The 19,602-nt window shown below is 41.6% G+C and overlaps 1 protein-coding gene across 1 annotated transcript in view; it reads left to right on the top strand.

Moving 5' to 3' along the window:
- The window catches only part of LOC126477176 (choline O-acetyltransferase), a 121,186-nt gene that overhangs the window by 82,753 nt on the left and 18,831 nt on the right, over positions 1-19,602 (top strand). The window contains exon 7 of the mRNA XM_050103598.1: positions 7,814-7,994. Within this exon, the coding sequence (XP_049959555.1) occupies positions 7,814-7,994 (181 nt within the window). The remainder of the gene's footprint in view (positions 1-7,813; positions 7,995-19,602) is intronic.

Below are 19,602 nucleotides of genomic sequence, written 5' to 3'. Positions count from 1 at the left end.
AGAACGTCACCTGCCATCAAGCATAGTGTCAACAGAGAAATTCGGAGTGGATCGTGTTTGGTTATGGGGGTGATTTTCATGTTTACGGTCTGGTCCCGTTATTGTGCATAAAAAACGCTGAATGTGAAAGTATATGAACACATTTTACAGCACAGTGTCTGTTTAAAGCAGAGGAATAGCATCTAGACCTACGACTGTTTACGACAACTTGACAGGGCACCCTGTCATAAAGCAGCGTCTGTGAGGCGACGGTTTGTAGACAATAACGTACCTGACCTGAGTCCCAACCTTCCCTGGTTTCGGCTTGGATAAGGAATAAAGGACTGCCGTTCCTTCACAAACATTCAGACACCTCACTCAACGTTTCCTCAACAGAGTTCAAGCTGTCATAAAGGCGAAGGATGGACACAGCCCAGATTAATGTCCACTAATAGGTGTCCAGATACGTTTCATCGGGTAGTGTATTATATTTACCATACATAAGTATCTAATCATTTCCTTCACAGTCTCAATGATCTATGTTCCGAATACTATTGTTTAACTCAATATAGTTTGCCATGTTCCTGCTCTAATTTATTTTAAACTACAGTTTTCTCTTTAAGAAGCACATTGTATTATTTCGTTTTTCTTTCTTTTTTCTTTCTTTCTTATTTAAACACTAATTGAATGTACTTGATAAATACACAAATTCCAGTGTTAGTCTGTTTTTCTTCGTATCAGACCAAATACATATTTCACAATGGTTAAGAAGAACATGTCTGCAGTAAAACACTTTTGATCGATTTTGGGGAAACATGTCACAGAGTACGTTGAAAAATCATGCTGCGTAGATCACGATGAACTATCCCTTAGTAACGTGAACAGTGGCTTTACTTTTGTGCCACGGTAGTAATATTTCACCACCATTATGCACAATACTTTGAGTCACTTATGTAATTAAATCATTTCCTGAATTCTATGAGTGCAGTACACTTACATATATGCCTGTCCATATCATTTCGCACAGTGTTGACTTAATACAAAAGTTTTCTCTGAAAAATATTAAAAAATCTGTTTTTCTTCTCTTTACAGTTTGTATGACATTGATTAAAAATAACAGCGGAAACTACGAGGTGTTGTCCAAAAGTTCCCGAAATTAGAATTTTGGCCAATGGCTGTGTGCTGAGTGGTTTGGTTAGTTGTCGGTGAGGATATTTCCATTATCGTCTTTCCATGAGTTTGCGTCGGCTGGCATGAAAAAGCAGTGTCTGTAAAAAAAAAGTTTTATACTTGAGAAAATCGCTACAGAAACGCTTCAAATGTTGAAGCAAGCTTTTGCAAACAACACTTTAGAACGGATAGCCTTACGACTAATACAGGCGTTTCTAACGTCCATTGATGATAACCACCTTGCTGTCGGGTGTCAAAATGGCGTCACATCAGAGAACAGTTACTGGTGAATCGTCCAGGTTGCATGATCGTTGCCCACTAAGCTTTTTTGTCCCAGACGTTTCCTCCAGAGCTGCTCTGGACATCTTCATAGGTGTTACTGATTCCACTGAGTCTTGTCGACTGACGGGTCGGACGTCTGAGAGCGCCATAAATACTGTGAAAACGGTGCGTGATAGAAGCTAAATGTGATTGGCAGAGTTAATCCTTTTGAGGGATAAAAATTAACTATAGAACGTCATCTGTCGAAGATGCAACGTACTTATTGATTCTGTAGTCCTGTATCACTAAGTTTCACGGCTGCTTTCCTTTTAAAATTGCCTCCTTGTTTAAATATTTCGATGGCTTCCCAATGTAGCACTGCATAATTGTTAATCATTGTATATAAAAGACTTAGCGTCCCACAACATATACCCACCGAAATAGAACATCTCAAGCAGGTTTAAGAAAAAGAAGAAAATGTCATTATACGAACAAATAACAGTAGGCTGAAGGGAGAGGATAAATCAGTTTTCTCCCTTTTATTAAAAAAGTAACTGATCAGATTGATAAGATTTTATAAAAACATAAAAGATATTTGTAGATCAGCAATGAAAATATATCAGTCTCGCCGCTGTGGCCGAGCGCTTCTAGGCGCTTCAGTCTGGAACCGGGCAACCGCTACGGTCGCAGGTTCGAATCCTGCCTCATGCATGGATGTGTGTGATATCCTTAGGTTAGTTAGGTTTAAGTAGGGGACTGATGACCTCAGATGTGAAGTCCCATAGTGCTCAGAGCCATTTGAACCATTTATTCCGAAACCAGGATTTAACGTGCAGTGATGAACTATCATCCATCACAACATAGACAAGCCATGGAAATTATAAACAAGCGGACAATTTTAAAAGAAAATAAGAAGGCACGAAATTTAGTGAGGCCTAGGACAGTAGCTCCACAAAATCAACAGAAGTTTTAACGTTGACAAACGACAGTTCTTTAGTTAAGTTTTATCTCTGACAGGGACTATCTCAGCAGACCACATGTGAACTTCTACTGCGCCCCGTTTCACATTATTTGCGTCGCTCTCCTACGTCCGATCTGCCAGTCGGCAAGATTCAAGGATACTAAATAGAAGGTTGAGGACGTAAGAATTACGGCGAAGTTTGTGCAACAACTACTTCAGGACGGACAGTAGCAACATCTTGTGGAAGTGTAAACAAATTTAAACAAATGCTGCAAGACGATTCCAAATTTCTTCCTAGATCACCGTTGGTGACCAAAGTTACATTAATGGACATGCCCCTGAACGAAGTAGGAATCGTCAATATACACTCGTGAAAATTGAAATAAGAACACCGTGAATTCATTGTCCCAGGAAGGGGAAACTTTATTGACACATTCCTGGGGTCAGATACATCACATGATCACACTGACAGAACCACAGGCACATAGACACAGGCAACAGAGCATGCACAATGTCGGCACTAGTACAGTGTATATCCACCTTTCGCAGCAATGCAGGCTGCTATTCTCCCATGGAGACGATCGTAGAGATGCTGGATGTAGTCCTGTGGAACGGCTTGCCATGCCATTTCCACCTGGCGCCTCAGTTGGACCAGCGTTCGTGCTGGACGTGCAGACCGCGTGAGACGACGCTTCATCCAGTCCCAAACATGCTCAATGGGGGACAGATCCGGAGATCTTGCTGGCCAGGGTAGTTGACTTACACCTTCTAGAGCACGTTGGGTGGCACGGGATACATGCGGACGTGCATTGTCCTGTTGGAACAGCAAGTTCCCTTGCCGGTCTAGGAATGGTAGAACGATGGATTCGATGACGGTTTGGATGTACCGTGCACTATTCAGTGTCCCCTCGACGATCACCAGTGGTGTACGGCCAGTGTAGGAGATCGCTCCCCACACCATGATGCCGGGTGTTGGGCCTGTGTGCCTCGGTCGTATGCAGTCCTGATTGTGGCGCTCACCTGCACGGCGCCAAACACGCATACGACCATCATTGGCACCAAGGCAGAAGCGACTCTCATCGCTGAAGACGACACGTCTCCATTCGTCCCTCCATTCACGCCTGTCGCGACACCACTGGAGGCGGGCTGCACGATGTTGGGGCGTGAGCGGAAGACGGCCTAACGGTGTGCGGGACCGTAGCCCAGCTTCATGGAGACGGTTGCGAATGGTCCTCGCCGATACCCCAGGAGCAACAGTGTCCCTAATTTGCTGGGAAGTGGCGGTGCGGTCCCCTACGGCACTGCGTAGGATCCTACGGTCTTGGCGTGCATCCGTGCGTCGCTGCGGTCCGGTCCCAGGTCGACGGGCACGTGCACCTTCCGCCGACCACTGGCGACAACATCGATGTACTGTGGAGACCTCACGCCCCACATGTTGAGCAATTCGGCGGTACGTCCACCTGGCCTCCCGCATGCCCACTATACGTCCTCGCTCAAAGTCCGTCAACTGCACATACGGTTCGCGTCCACGCTGTCGCGGCATGCTACCAGTGCTAAAGACTACGATGGAGCTCCGTATGCCACGGCAAACTGGCTGACACTGACGGCGGCGGTGCACAAATGCTGCGCAGCTAGCGCCATTCGACGGCCAACACCGCAGTTCCTGGTGTGTCCGCTGTGCCGTGCGTGTGATCATTGCTTGTACAGCCCTCTCGCAGTGTCCGGAGCAAGTATGGTGGGTCTGACACACCGGTGTCAATGTGTTCTTTTTTCCATTTCCAGGAGTGTATATACACAAGGTGTTCCCCTCAAGAGTCGTCAACCGCATTTTCTTTGTTTTTTTCGGAGCATATTTGCAGTTTCGTTTTTACAATATGTAGCTCGAGTCACCGAGTCATCACGTCGTTCATGGACGTTCACTGACGATTTGTTTTCCATTACGAACAAAATTATTTTTAAAGCGGAATTTTATATTCCCATGCGATAGAGAGGTCCCAGATTTGACCAGTGTGATATTTCTTCTCCCGAAAAGTAAGAGCAAGCTCAGTAGAGCACGAAGAATAAATCCTGTACTCCAGCAGTCACCGAGTAGCGCTGCTGCATGGCAGCGGCAGTCAGCACGTGCCAGGGCAGTGCTGTCGCTGCTGGACCGCTGTTTATTCTATGTGTTCTATTGGCCTCCTTAATACATATCGATAAAACGATTATCACATTGGACTAATTCTGGACCACTGTTTTTAACAGATAAAAAACCGACGATGTCTTTCATCACTGGAAGTCTCGCTAAAGACGAGATCAGCAGTATTTGTTTGAAGTGAGTCGAGCTACAGAACCCAAAAACGAAATTGCAGATATCAGTAACAGAGAAAACAAGCCTGACGACTCTTAGGAGGGACACCCTGGATTGTTCACTATGAGTTCGTGTTTCCTGGTCAGATGATCAATAGAGAGTTCTAAGGAGATGAGCAGGAAAAACAAACCCGTAATGTTCGAATACAGCATTAGTAGTGTGCTGCTTGACACGGTCGCCTTGATTACGATTCTAGGCGTAACGTTGCAAATAGATAAGAAATGGAACGAGCAGGCGAGGATTGTAATAGGGAAGGCGAATATTCGGCTTCGAATTATCAGGAGAATTTTAGGGAAGTGTGGTTCATCTGTAGAGGATACGGCATGTAAGACAATAGTGCAACCCATTCTTGAGAACTGCTCCAATATTTGGGATCCACACCAGATAGGATTAAAGAAAGACGTGGATGCAATTCAGAGCCAGGCTGCTAGATTTCTTAGTGATACGTTGAAACAACACACAAATATTACAGAGATTCTTAGGAAACTCAAATGAGTATCCCTGGAGGGAAGCCGACGTTATTTTAGCAGAACACATTTGAGAAAATTTAGAGAGCCACCAACTGAAGATGACTGCAGAGAGATTCTACTGCCGTCACCGTACGTTTCGCGCAAGGAGACGAAGATGAGATGAGAGAAATTACGGCTCGTACGGAGGTACATAGCCGTTTTCATTTCCTCTATTCACCCGTGGGACAGGAAACAAAGCGACTAGTTTTGGTTCAGGGGATCCTACGCCACGCGCCGTACGGTGACATGCGGAGTATTTATGCAGATCTAGGTGTACTGCAGTTTTCTAATATAGTTGCGGGAGGGTGAGAGGAGAAAACGTCCACAGACATACGAACGACTGGGTACTCCATCTTGAAAATGCACGACCAGGTACAGCTTACATTATTCAGGAAATTTTTTAATAAAGCAAGATGATTGTTTTTCCCACCCACTATCCACTACCTCCAAGGGACCTTTTTTCTCTTCCTCAAGATGCAAATCATGTTGAAGAGACGAAGCCTTAATGGAGGATATTCTAACGGAAACGCAGAGGGCACTATACACCCTAAGAAAGGAAGATTTCCAAAGCGCATTTCGAAACTTGCAGGTGCTTTGAGATCAGTGTAGTCGCTGCCAAGTGGACTACTTTGATGGTGATGGCACAGAATGAGATCTAGGTAAGGCGTTGTTATTGTTGTTCTTCAGTCCTGAGACTGGTTTGATGCAGCTCTCCATGCTACTCTATCCTGTGCAAGCTTCTTCATCTCCCAGTACCTACTGCAACCTTCATCCTTCCGAATCTGTTTAGTGTATTCATATCTTGGTCTCCCTCTACGATTTTTACCCTCCACGCTGCCCTCCAATACTAAATTGGTGATTCCTTGATGCCTCAGAACATGTCCTACCAACCGATCCCTTCTTCTAGTTAAGTTGTGCCAAAAACTCCTCTTCTCTCCAATTCTATTCAATACCTTCTCATTAGTTATGTGATCTACCCATATAATCTTCAACATTCTTCTGTAGCACCACTTTTAGAAAGCGTCTATTCTCTTCTTGTCTGAACTATTTATCGTCCACGTTTCACTTCCTTACATGGCTGCACTCCATACAAATACTTTCAGAAATGATTTCCTGACGCTTAAAACTATACTCGATGTTAACAAGTTTCTCTTCTTCAGAAACGCTTTCCTTGCCATTGCCAGTCTACATTTTATACCCTCTCTACTTCGACCATCATCAGTTATTTTGCTCCCCAAATAGCAAAACTCATCTACTACTTTAAGTGTCTCATTTCCTAAACTACTTCCCTCAGCATCACCCGACTTAATTCGACTACATTCCATTATCCCCGTTTTGCTTTTGTTGATGTTCATCTTATACCCTCCTTTCAAGACACTGTCCATTCCGTTCAACTGCTCTTCCAAGTCCTTTGCTGTCTCTGACAGAATTACAATGTCATCGGCGAACGTCAAAGTTTTTATTTCTTCTCCATGGATTTTAATACCTACTCCGAACTTTTCTTATGTTTCCTTTACTGCTTGCTCAATATACAGATTGAATAACATCGGGGAGAGGCTACAACTCTGTCTCACTCCATTCCCAACCACTGCTTCCCTTTCATTCCCCTCGGCTCTTATAACTGCCATCTGGTTTCTGTACAAATTGCAAATAGCCTTTCGCTCCCTGTATTTTACCCCTGCCACCTTCAGAATTTGAAAGAGAATATTCCAATCAACATTGTCAAAAGCTTTCTCTAAGTCTACAAATGCTAGAAACGTAGGTTTGCCTTTCCTTAATCTTTCTTCTAAGATAAGTCGTAGGGTCAGTATTGCCTCACGTGTTCCAACATTTCTACGGAATCCAAACTGATCTTCTCCGAGGTCGGCTTCTATCAGTTTTTCCATTCGTCTGTAAAGTATTTTGCAGCCGTGACTTATTATATTAAACTGATAGTTCGGTAATTTTCGCATCTTTCAGCACCTGCTTTCTTTGGGATTGGAATTATTATATTCTTCTTGAAGCCTGAGGGTATTTAGCCTGTCTCAAACATCTTGCTCACCAGATGGTACAATTTTGTCAGGGCTGGCTCTCCCAAGGCAATCAGTAGTTCTAATGGAATGTTGTCTACTCCCGGGGCTTTGTTTCGACTCAGGTTTTTCAGTGCTCTGTCAAACTCTTCACGCAGTATCATATCTCTCATTTCATCTTCTTCTACCTCCTCTTGCATTTCCATAATATTGTCCTCAAGAACATCGCCCTTGTATAGACCCTCTATATACTCCTTCCACTTTTCTGCTGTCCCTTCTTTGCTTAGAACTGGGTTTCCATCTGAGCTCTTGATATTCATGCAAGTGGTCCTTTTTTTCTCCAAAGGTCTCTTTATTTTTCCTGTAGGCAGTATCTATCTTACCCCTAGTGATACATGCTTCTACATCCTTACATTTGTCCTCTAGCCAACTCTGCTTAGCCATTTTGCACTTCCTGAAGACGTAGCAGTTCTAATTAATACATTTCGGGAGTTCTGGATACCACATCGTACATCAAAATCGGTGTTCACTGACAGGGAAGCAGCTTGGTAGTGCTTGTATTCTGGCTGTGCAGGCTCAACCGTCGGCTCGTGGCAACTTACGAGAGTGCGTCTACGAGGCGGTTCCGGCTGGGGCGAGTGGACTGCATCCGGTCTGCCACTCCGGAGGCCCTGCAGTGGGTGACGGCGATGTGCCAGGATGAGGACGATGGGACACAGCCTTCTGGAAAACGGGTAACATTCAGCCTCTATGATGTGAGTAATTCACTCCTATAAGCACGCACATGTCGCATGTGAGTGTGGTGGTCCCGCTCCAACTCGGAAATGCTGTCGTGTCTCCTCTCCCTGCGGCACATTGTATCCGTGTATACGAAATAGTCCAGTGCCTGGCGTTTCTATGTAGCTGCATCTCTGTTGCCAAAAAATGTTGTGAACCTAATTTGCGACTCGTGTTCGTGCTATATCTGATTGGCTTTGCTTATTGTCCGCTAGCTGTCTGAGACTGTATATTAGATGCTATTTTAAGTAATACCACCTAGCAGTTATTAAATGATAATATAAAATTACAGATTTCAGATTACCCCACCGGCTGAGTAGCTCATACGAAACTACCGCATGGCTGACCTCAACAGAGTCCTAATAGAGATAGATTCTCGTTGTTGACATCCACTCAACTAATCGGATTATACACTACTCCATTCTACATGTCTCACCTTATCTTGTTCCATACAAACAAGACCAGTCTAAACCATAATGTAACTTAGCGTGCTGTTTTGTAATTCAAGTACCGTAGGCCTAGCTATTAAGACTTCCTGCATCTCAACCAAAACTTCTGTCCTCTGAATATGTTTCTCAACTCCATTTCCGGCTCGGTTCAACAACAGTAATCCAATTTTCAAATAAAAAGGCAGTCTCTTTTGCAGGTATATACAAACATCAAAAAAAATTTTGCGTGACCCCGGTTCCCAGAACTCCCGAAGTGGATATTGTATCACAGACACAGTCCCTTTGACTGTTCAGAGATGTCACTAAACCCACCCAAAGATGTAAACAACCATGGATGAGCAGCGCCTAATAGACGGAAGGGGTCCGACAGCCGATCAGTTCCAGTCATTCCACCAGGAAGGAGGTACACGGCTCGAGTTGTTTGAAGTTCAACCATGCCTTGACGGTCAATACCGCGGTTCCATCGCGTCCGCATTGTTACTTTGTGCCATGAAGCGCTCTCAACAAGGGAAGTGACCAGGAGTCTCAGAGTGAACCAAGGCGATGGTGCTCGGACATGGAGGAGATGCAGACAGACAGAAACTGTCGATGACATGCCTCGCTCAGGCCGCCCAGGGGCTACTACTGCAGTGGATGACCGCTACCTACGGATTATGGCTCGGAGGAACCCTGACAGCAACGCCACCATGTTGAATAATGCTTTTCGTGCAGCCACAGGACGCCGTGTTACGACTCAAACTGTGCACAATAGGCTGCATGATGCGCAACTTCACTCCCAAAGTTCACGGCGACAACTACGACACCATGGAGCGCGGTGCAGATGGGCCCAACAACATGCCGAATGGACCGCTCAAAACTGCCATCACGTTCTCTTCACCAGTGAGTGTCGTTTATGCCTTCAACCAGACAATCGTCAAGGACGTGTTTGGAGGCAACCCGGTCTGGCTGAACGCCTTAGACACACTGCCAAGCGAGTGCACCAAGGTGGAGGTTCCCTTCTGTTTTGGGGTGGCATTATGTGGGACTGACGTACGCCGCTGGTGGTCATGGAAAGCGGCGTAACGGCTGTGCGATACGTGAATGCCATCGTCCGACCGATAGTGCAACCATATCGGTAGCATATTGGCAAAACATTCGTCTTCATGGACGCCAACGACAATTCGCGCCCCCATCGTGCACATCTTGTGAATGACTTCCTTCAGGATAACGACATCACTCGACTAGAGTGGCCAACATGTTCTCCAGACATGAACCCTATGGAACATGCCTGGGATAGATTGAAAAGGGCTGTTTATGGACGACGTGACCCACCACCCACTCTGGGGGATCTACGCCGAATCGCCGTTGAGGAGTGGGACAATCTGGACTAACAGTGTCTTGACGAACTTGTGTATAGTATGCCACGACGAAAACAGGCGTGCATCAATGGAAAGGGACGTGCTACTGGGTGTTAGAGGTACCGCTGTGTACAGCAATCTGGACCACCACCTCTGAAAGGTCTCGCTCTATGGTGGTACAACACGCAATGTGTGGTTTTCATGAGCAACAAAAAGGGCGGAAATGATGTTTATGTTGATCTGTATTCCAATTTTCTGTACAGGTTCCGGACCTCTCGGAACCGAGGTGATGCAAAACTTCTTTTGATGTGCGCATTTTAAAATTGAAGCGTTTTGTGCTGGTGGTGCATCTTCAGAATTTCTGTAAATTAACAATAACGTATATATTACATTAAACTTGACCAGAATCATAGCAATCCTTGCTAAGTAACTATTAACTTCAATAACTTACAAAAAGAACTTGGCTCAAACAGCGTAAACCTCGTTAGTCGAACTGTAAACATCGAATTGAGCGGAATCGCAATCGTCAAATATAAAACTGAAAGCCTGAAAAGGTAAACAAATTTTTGTAAAATTCTTTTAAAATATGACTGCTATAACGAACTTCCTGTATCTATGGACATAAAGAACATAACCAGAAGTTATTAGACAGTCACACTTATTAAATCATGGCGAAAACCGATGTGTGGATAGGCAGGTGGTGAATAGGCGTATCACACAATAACTGCGCTATGCAGCTTGTTGGCTGCAACAACTAGTCACAAACAGACCTAACGTAAATGAGTAGCTGATTGTAAGCACCAAACGATGGCCACATGCCAGGCACAGTCAACGAAGACCAAAATAAGCTCAGCTGCGGCAAAACAATTTCTGTAATCGTAAACTTTTGTACAGTGACAGAGGGGAGTGTCATTAACAACCAGTGGAGATAACCATCGGGATAGGAAGGCATATTACGTTTTTAAGTTTTTCTCGAATATCGCGAAAACTGTGGCTTCTAGCGAAAATGTTTCCCAGCAAAAAATCAAACTGTGTTACATTTCCTACAGAAAACGTCCTACTCGTTTTTTCTCTGGGAACAATATCTTCTGGTCAACAGGAGAGGGAAAAACTGCAGATATAAAAACGAGCAGAGAAACCCAGTATTGCCCGAGTATTTATTTATAGCTTTTCCTAAGACTTCATAAGCAATCAATTTATTTTTTACTTATGAAGCTTTGTATGCAACGTTTGAAGTAGTATGACTGGTAACATGAATAGAGAGCTTGTTTGCCTCACAAACACAGGAGAGTGCCACACAGAGTTCGCCATGTCAAAAGCAACTGATAGTAGGTCCGCACCCACGACAAGTGTCGTCTGGCCTTTTGCTTTTTTATGGTCATGGCATAACATAATCTCATTGGGAATTGTACATGCAAAATTATGAACTGCTAGGAATAAGTGGGATACTGGGTATAAACACTCAGATTAACATTTTTAATATTAGCATAGATAGTGGTTGAACGGTTCAAAATTGATGTTTGCTGTTAAATGAAATGGGTTCAGAACAATATGAAATGTGTGTGTCCCATCTAAGTGCTGTAGAGCCATATTAAGAGATAAATTGTGCTCAAGGGGCAGGGGGGGGGGGGGGCGGGGGGTGGAGAGTATATGCATGAGTGAAGGCAGGCTCCCATACACTCCCCTCCTTTGCAGGTCTACAAAATGTAGAGTAGTCAAGCAATTCCCCCACTCTCTCTATGCCACTACAGAACAAAAAGGGACTACATGGTACAAGTGTTTCATAAAGTTATAGCAACCCTTCTACAGCTTGCCTCAATCTCTTGCAACACAACGTAATGTGCAAACACTTCCACAATGTGAGGAGGGGGGCGGGGGGGGGGGGGGGGGGGGGAGTGTTTATTTTCCACAAAGTGTGTTAACACTACATTGAATACAGATATGAGATGCTAAATGCCATTATAATATGGCAAGAAAAACATATAAATAGAGTCCATATAAATCACTGCAGACTGTTTTACACTTCTAGAATGGAAATTGATCCTAAGTGATACTGTACAGTAGCTGTAGAATTCTTCTGGAAAATGTGACCCCCCCTCCCCCCCCCCCCCCCCCCCCCCCCCCCCCACACACACACACACAATGAGCTTTGCTTTCTTTTCAGTTTACAGACAGACTCCACACCATTTCCCGTCCAGTTACCTTATGTAAGTGGACAAAATAACTTCACTGAGCTTATGTTTATGTAGAGTGGAGTTATTTTCAGTTTATTAATTAAGTGTTTATTTGCTGTTATTAAGCAATATTCTATGTAAAATATACTTCTGTAAACAGTGTTGGAGCAGTACTTAATTTGTAAGTGTGATGCTGTCAGTGACCTACGCAGTGCTGGTTGGAAGTGATTAGAATTAAGTGTGACACATTGTTGCTGTCTGTGATTGACAGCATATTGTAAAGCCATTTAACTCTTCTGTAGTTACTGAGTGGTGGATTAATGAATGACCAGAAAGCTACTGCACTTCTCTCACCATTAATTGTTTCTGGTAGACTGCATAAGACTTTTCAATTCAGGAATTGTGGGCACTTGTAGCATGGCTGCACTTAGTGAAGCCACTTACCACACCTCCACTTTACATCTTGCAAGTTGGGTGTCAATACATCTGACGTTCAAATGTAGAAAAGCAATCAGCTGTAACACATTGCTCGGCTTGTGATGAAGTATCTTAAAGTACACCTAGGTGATCTACTTTTGTTACAGAGGGAGCCAATTTTAGTGTGTGGGTCTCATAATATGTTGAGAAAGCCGAGGCTGGGGTGGTTGGTTTGTTACTGCTCATCCTGCAAAAAGTGTTCCAGCCATTGGTAGAGAAGCCAATGAAATCAACATTGTTAAATATATTCTGCCAATAACCTACACTTGAAACAGGCAATCCAGTATGGTAGATGGTTGATTCCTCCAGCTGAGGAGCTTTTTTTTACATTATACCTCACTTAACAACTGCAAATAAATATCCTCTTAATAAACTGAAAACTACTCCTCTATATAGACATGAGCCCTTTGAAGTGTCAACTGACACAAGAGAACTGAACAGGAAATACTGGGAAGATATAGTTTGCCTGTAAACTGACAGTTGAGTAGTGCTCTTGGTGGGGGAAGCTGCCTTTTCCAGGAGAACATTGCATCTGCCATAAAGGATGACTAAGAATCAATTTCCCCTCTAGCAGTGTAGAACAGTGTGCAGAGATTTACATAGAGTGTTTTCTTGTGCATCTCATACATTATTATTATTAGTATTTAATATCTGTGTTTCACTTAGTGTTAACAGACTTTGGAAAGTAAATATCCCTGGACATGTCTGCACACTATGTCACAAGTGATTCATAAGACAAGCTGCGCAAGGCTTTGTAATATGTTGTGAAACACCCTGTAGTAGGGTAGAGAGACTGAGGAATGACCTGCTTGCTCTTCTGTTTGCAGGCCTGACATATTAAAACTGTGTGCTGGACTGGGACTCAAACTCAAGACCTCAACCTTTCATGTGCAAGTGCTCTACCAACTAAGTTACCCCAGATAAACTCATGACCTGTCGTCTCAGCTTCACTTCCACAAAGGTCTCAAGTTCGAGCCTCAGTCTTGCACACAGCTTTAATCAGCCAGGAAGTTTCATAGAAAGTGATTTACAAATGCCACCTACCCCCACTCTCACACACCTCCTGCCAGGATTTTTAGTATGTTGTTCATTACACTCCCCATTACCCCAGTACAAACATTTCTGATTACATGAGTTTTTTGCTTAATTATCCTTCATTAACTGGACTACTAGAGACAGGTACATTAAAGATCCACTCAGATAGATGCGTACATTAGCACACCACTGCTGGGATTCAGAATGACACACTGATCCTGTATCAAATACACCCATTGGATCAACAACAAGGGCCAGTGTGCGAAGTCAACCTGTATATTTTTTTAGTCAATTTCTCAGAGCTGATCAGGTAATATTGGGCTGGTACCCACACCCTGCTTCAGTTACACCATATGTGAACATTTCAAAAATGTTCTCGCATTCTCACAGGCAATCGCACGAGACCATTAGACACATACGAAGGGGGTACAGATATCCTTTCCCAGGGAAAGGGGGAGAGGGGGGTGTGGCAATGGCTGGCTGCAGGAAGAGCATCCAGCCACCCTCCACCACTAGCATTGCCAAATCCAGAGTAACATACCAACCCTGTGACACATGGGATACACCCATGGAAAAGAAGCAGAAAGATATACTATAGGTACATTAATGGTGCTATAGCTGAAAATGCACTACAACCAAACTTCTGAAAGTATGAAATTCTCTCCCTACAATTATTTTATCTGATCTGAAAAGCACACACTTAAATAATAAGATCATTACCAACAGTCACTTGGTTCATCCTTTTTTTAATTACAGAATAAGAAGGATTAATAAGCAGATTGTACAATAGACTAATACAAAGAAAGAGCTACCGGTAGTTGATTGACAGCTTATACAGTAGAGGGTTTCTTTAAGATACAGAATCATCATGAAAGTATCAAGTATGAGTTGTCTATTGGATACAGCTATCTCTTAAAATAGTTATGAACATTTCTGATTGAGCCTCTAGAAGACAAATTTGTTTGACATACCAGTAATTAATATTTCATCTAATATAAGAAACATCATTATGAAGTTACGAATATGGTTACTGCCAGGCAAAATGGAAAAAGGCATAACAGATTTTTTTATGAGCTGGACAGTGGGTTTAAAAGTGTGTGCATCACATACATCACAAGTAGTATCAGAACACAAGTACATATTAAATAATAATCTAATCAAAGAAATTGGATGTGATGGTGTAGTTACAAAATTTCGTTTTGTGAAAGAATAAAATAGGAGATGCCTCATTCAAAAATGCAGACAGAACACATTTTGGATCACTTCTATATTCATTATGAAATAAATATACTGGAGACAATGAGGGAGACTAGTGGGATTGAAAGAGTTGGGAAGTAATTTAAGTTCTTTTTTCTTGCTCTACATTTGGAAAAATTCAAACTTTTCTTGGCTGAATTAAGTACTGGCATTTTGATTCTGAATGAATTTCATTTATTCAAAGAAACAGAGTAGTAAAATCATACTCCCATATGGAAGGTGCTTCATAAGATAATAGACTTAACATGTACCAATGGCTCTGTGTGTAGAAATACAGCCTAACAATGTGTTCTGACATATGACTTTGGTTTCACCAGATTAGACTGTCATGACTGTTACAAGAACAAATTATTTATGTGGCAGCTGCATCCCTACCATGACGACAGCCTTTAGCACTACACTATGTGATTAACCTTTGTATACTATCTCACAACCATTGTATACCTAGTGTTTTCTGATAGCTGTACATGGAACATGAATTGCTATAGACATAGTCAACAGCTTTGTGTGAGCTATTGAGCATGTTGTCTCCCTTCTACCATCATTTTCTTGATAGTGAATTTCTTCTCTGTGATGCATTTTTCAGCCTTCTAGTAAAAATATCATGTGAGACAGTATCTCCAATCTGAAATTTCACAGTCTAATGTCACTAGATAACATGCCTAGAAATAAATGTTAAGTTTTGGCACATTCAAAAAGTACCTAAAATGCAGCTACTTTCCATTCTTCCTTTTTCCATTAGCATATATTCTATTACTATCATTCTTGTTGCTCCTGTCACATAACTCACTCATTAAGACCTACTCAGAATTGTAGACAGTTCCCTTATTTTATAAATACACAATCCTTTCAAATGTTTTATAAATATAAGCCATTCAAAACTCTATATTAGTTTTAGACCTCTGATTCAATTACAGTTTTGTTATTGCAATGTTATTACATAATTTTGTAATCTGAGGTCCCAGCTATAAAAATATTATTTTTATTATTATTATTGTTATTATTATTATTATTGCAGTATAACAATAGTCTTTGCTTACTTCTCTATAAAGTACAAGCTGCAATCTTCATGACATAAGTTCCTTCATTGTAAGTCACAGATGCACAGCTATAGGCTTACACATTTTCTGTTCATCCAGAAGTCCACCACTGTTTATTTCCTTATCAGTTACTTAGTACTGTTTATTACATTTAGAAAACACTTTTCTGTTTCCTCTGACTCCCTGATTTTAAAGGAAAAGGTAAGACAAAACATAATTAAATACCATTAATAGCATACCTTATGCTTCAGTCAGTATTTCTGTTTTCAGTAAAAGAAATCTTAAATGTATTTCAGAGAATTTTAAGTTTTCTTCTGTTGGCTGTTAATTTTGAAAAATTGTTTGTGATGAAGAAGTCACAAAAAAAAAAAAACAGCACCAATTCTCACTGTTGAATAATGACAAATTTGTATTCACCTCTCTCTCTCTCTCTCTCTCTCTCTCTCTCTCTCTCTCTCTCTCTCTCTCTCTTCAAGAAGAAGCTGGTCTCTCACTGAGTTTACTGCAGAGATCTCTAATGGCAGTAGAGTATAGGCAACTGAAAAATGTGTCAAATACAAATATGGAAGAATAGCACTGTATAATAACAAACAAAACAGTCTGAACTGATTACTGGTATCACAACAGTTACACATCAGTTAAAAAATGTTTAACATTTTCACTGTCTTTTTCCATTAAGATCAGTGTCAACAACAAAAACCAATTGTTTCAGTTTATCAAAGTTACTCCTAGCAAGTGACTTGGTGAGACTATCTGCTTGCTCTGTGCACAGCTGACACGTTCCAGACTCAAGATGCCCAAGTTAAATTTTTCTCATATAAAGTGATACTACACATCTGTGTGTTTTCTTTGCATAGAATGCTCAGGATTCTTGATTATCTGGATGGCATTTTGATAGTCCATCCACAACGGGGTAATTATTTCTTTTAGCCTCACAATATTTTGCAAAATTGCCTGGATTCACATGATTTCTTTTACAGTCTGGCAGAAAGCTAGGCATTCTGCTTCTGTTGTTGAACAAGGTCACAAGTCCTGAGAGTTCCAATCTATAGTTGCTTCACCAAGTTGATTTTCAAATAAGAAAATCTCCTGCAAGCCACTAAATACAGACAAATGATTATCTCTACTCCTCGTATAACATAAAACATGATAGATTATTCCCTTTAGGTACTTTAAGATCCTCTTCACAGTAGTCCAGTGTGTCTTTTCTGAGATTTCAAGGTGCTGACTTATTTCAAGATGCTGACTAGCATTGTGCATTGCAAAACTGATCTCAGGTCTCATTGCCACTGACAGACAGAGCAAGCTTCCAATGCCTTGACAGTATGGAGTGTTGATAATCTTTGAACTGAGTCCCAGCTCGGAATCCACTTATCATGATCAACAAGTATTGCCACAGCATGCTGTACCATTTCAGCTCAGTTCTGACATGTACCTCTTAGTTTATGAAGCCAGAGCCATAATGGAATTACTCTATTTGCAAATGGAGATAATGACTAGCACTGCTCATACTTACATTGGACTCCTCCTCAAGATAATTCAGCAACGGATTGATGACTTCTCTAGACTCAAATACAACCAGACTGTCAGAGATGTGAACAACTAGGATGGCCACCCTTGTCATTCGCAAAAATGCAGGATCAGCATCTGTTGCCATTGGGCTGAATTCATTTAGCATGATGGTCACAGTCCAGATTTTTGATTGAGTCCATATATACTCTACTTCAGCTTGGGTACCCTTTTGGTGCTATCCATAAAACCCTCTGGTTGTCACATATAAATCACAGTATCAATTTCACTGTATGATTTTAACATCAAACTGCCTCCTATCTGTGGCTTTGGATGTTGCGATAGATCGAACTATTCTTATGGAGGCAAATCTTTGTGCCAGACTGAAGGTTTCAAAGTAGTCCATGCCATGCTTCTGTTAAAATTCTCTAACAACAAGTCAAGCTTTAAATCTATGCACACCATCTGTTTTCCTCTTCGCTTCAAATATCCACCTATTGTCAAATATTTCTTGGTTTTCTCTGGGTTCAGTCATCATCCAAGTTTCATGAAGATTAGGTGCACACATTTCTTCTTGCTCAGCATGTTCCCAGAGTTGTCACAGTCGATTGCACCTAGTTATGAGACAGGTTCATGACAATAAGTCACATATGTAGAATTTACATTAAGGCTGGCAAATGTAACAGGCATTTTGATTTTTGCACTGTGTCTTAGGCTTCTTCCTATTTGATTTATGGATTCTGTGTGATCCTCATTAGCATTCTCTTTAATACATTTGGTTTAAGAATTTGGTTCTTCTTCAGGTTATTCAATTTTCTCTTCTTCTGCCTGTTTCAACCTTTCTACTTGAGTTGGCTATTCATTCTCAGTGGACTCAGATGGAAATGCTTCATTTCTTACTCAGACTGACAATCAGTGTATAATATGCCCATGAAAGCAATATCACATTATATTTTAACTTGATTTTTATGAGGAAAGCAAACACAATATCCATTTACTTCTGTATTATATCCAACCAGAAAACCTTTTTCAGCTTTGGAATCAGATTTCTGCTATCCCTGTGTGTGTGTGTGTGTGTGTGTGTGTGTGTGTGTGTGTGTGTGTGTCAGCTTTGGAATCAGATTTCTGCTATCTCTTGTGTGTGTGTGTGTGTGTGTGTGTGTGTGTGTGTGTGTGTGTGTGTGTGTGTGTGTGTGTGTGTGGTGTGTGGGTGTGTGTGTCTAAATGATCTCCAAATATCATGAGTTTGGCCACATCACAGTTCAATCCAGTCCATAATTCGTTATGTGATTTTCCATAATTACTGCTTGTGCCTGTCAGTACAAAATATAAGTTGCTTGTTTGTTGCATTTTTCTTGCAGTCTCTACCAAAGTTCCGTTCTCACATTCAGCTGAACCATTCTGTTGGGGTTGTAGGCTACTGATTTTTGATGTATTATCTCTTGAGTCTGCATTATTTTATATACCTCATGTTACATGAATGCTAGTCCATTATCAGTTCTGAATACTTTAATTCAATCTTATAGATCTTACAATTCAATGCTCAATTTTCTTATCACTGCTTGTATGAAATATTGCAGTGTTAGACCACTTCACACTTATGTTTTAAGAACCACAAACCACTAACTGTAATAACTTGCATGTGGACACACACATCATTGTAAATCACTTGACCTCTCTTTGTTGACTCTCAATCACTTTTGCAAAGGGGCAACTTATGTATTTTTCCCACAACACAATCCTCACCTAAGCTTTTATCTTCTTCCTTATATTGAATTTATCAGTCTTTCATGAAATTTTACACATGGTGACAGATTTGGTGTACAAGTCTTTTGCATCAGATTTTAATACCTGCCATAGTAGCCATATTTGCCTGAATAATCATTTTCACTCAATTAAATCTGTAACTTCATTCTATAAACTTTCCTTCATGAGTTCCCACTGTAGCATTTCCTCCTTTGAAGGGTCTGAAAATTGTCTTATAAGATTTAAATTTTGTTCCCTTGTCAAGAACAGCTCCAACTGAAATGAATCTATGGCACACATAAAATATTTGATGAATATTTCTCACTCCATCTTTCTCCATCACCTTTCCCTTGTGGTGGAATGAAGCTATCATTACCAACACAAAATGGGACTTTTCTCTGAATCAGACTGTAGTTTGTAAATAACTTGATTACCAGTAGGCCCACACATGCATTCAGTAGCACCAGAATTTAAAAACTATGCATTTCATCTACATGCTTGCTTGCTACTGATGAAAAAATTTCCCTTATAAGGACAACCCCTCTCAATTTATCCTGATTCT

Source organism: Schistocerca serialis, chromosome 1, assembly GCF_023864345.2.
Source record: "Schistocerca serialis cubense isolate TAMUIC-IGC-003099 chromosome 1, iqSchSeri2.2, whole genome shotgun sequence".
Lineage (NCBI taxonomy): Eukaryota > Metazoa > Arthropoda > Insecta > Orthoptera > Acrididae > Schistocerca > Schistocerca serialis.
Note: the sequence above shows the minus strand (reverse complement) of the source record. Positions and strands in the feature narration are given on the sequence as shown.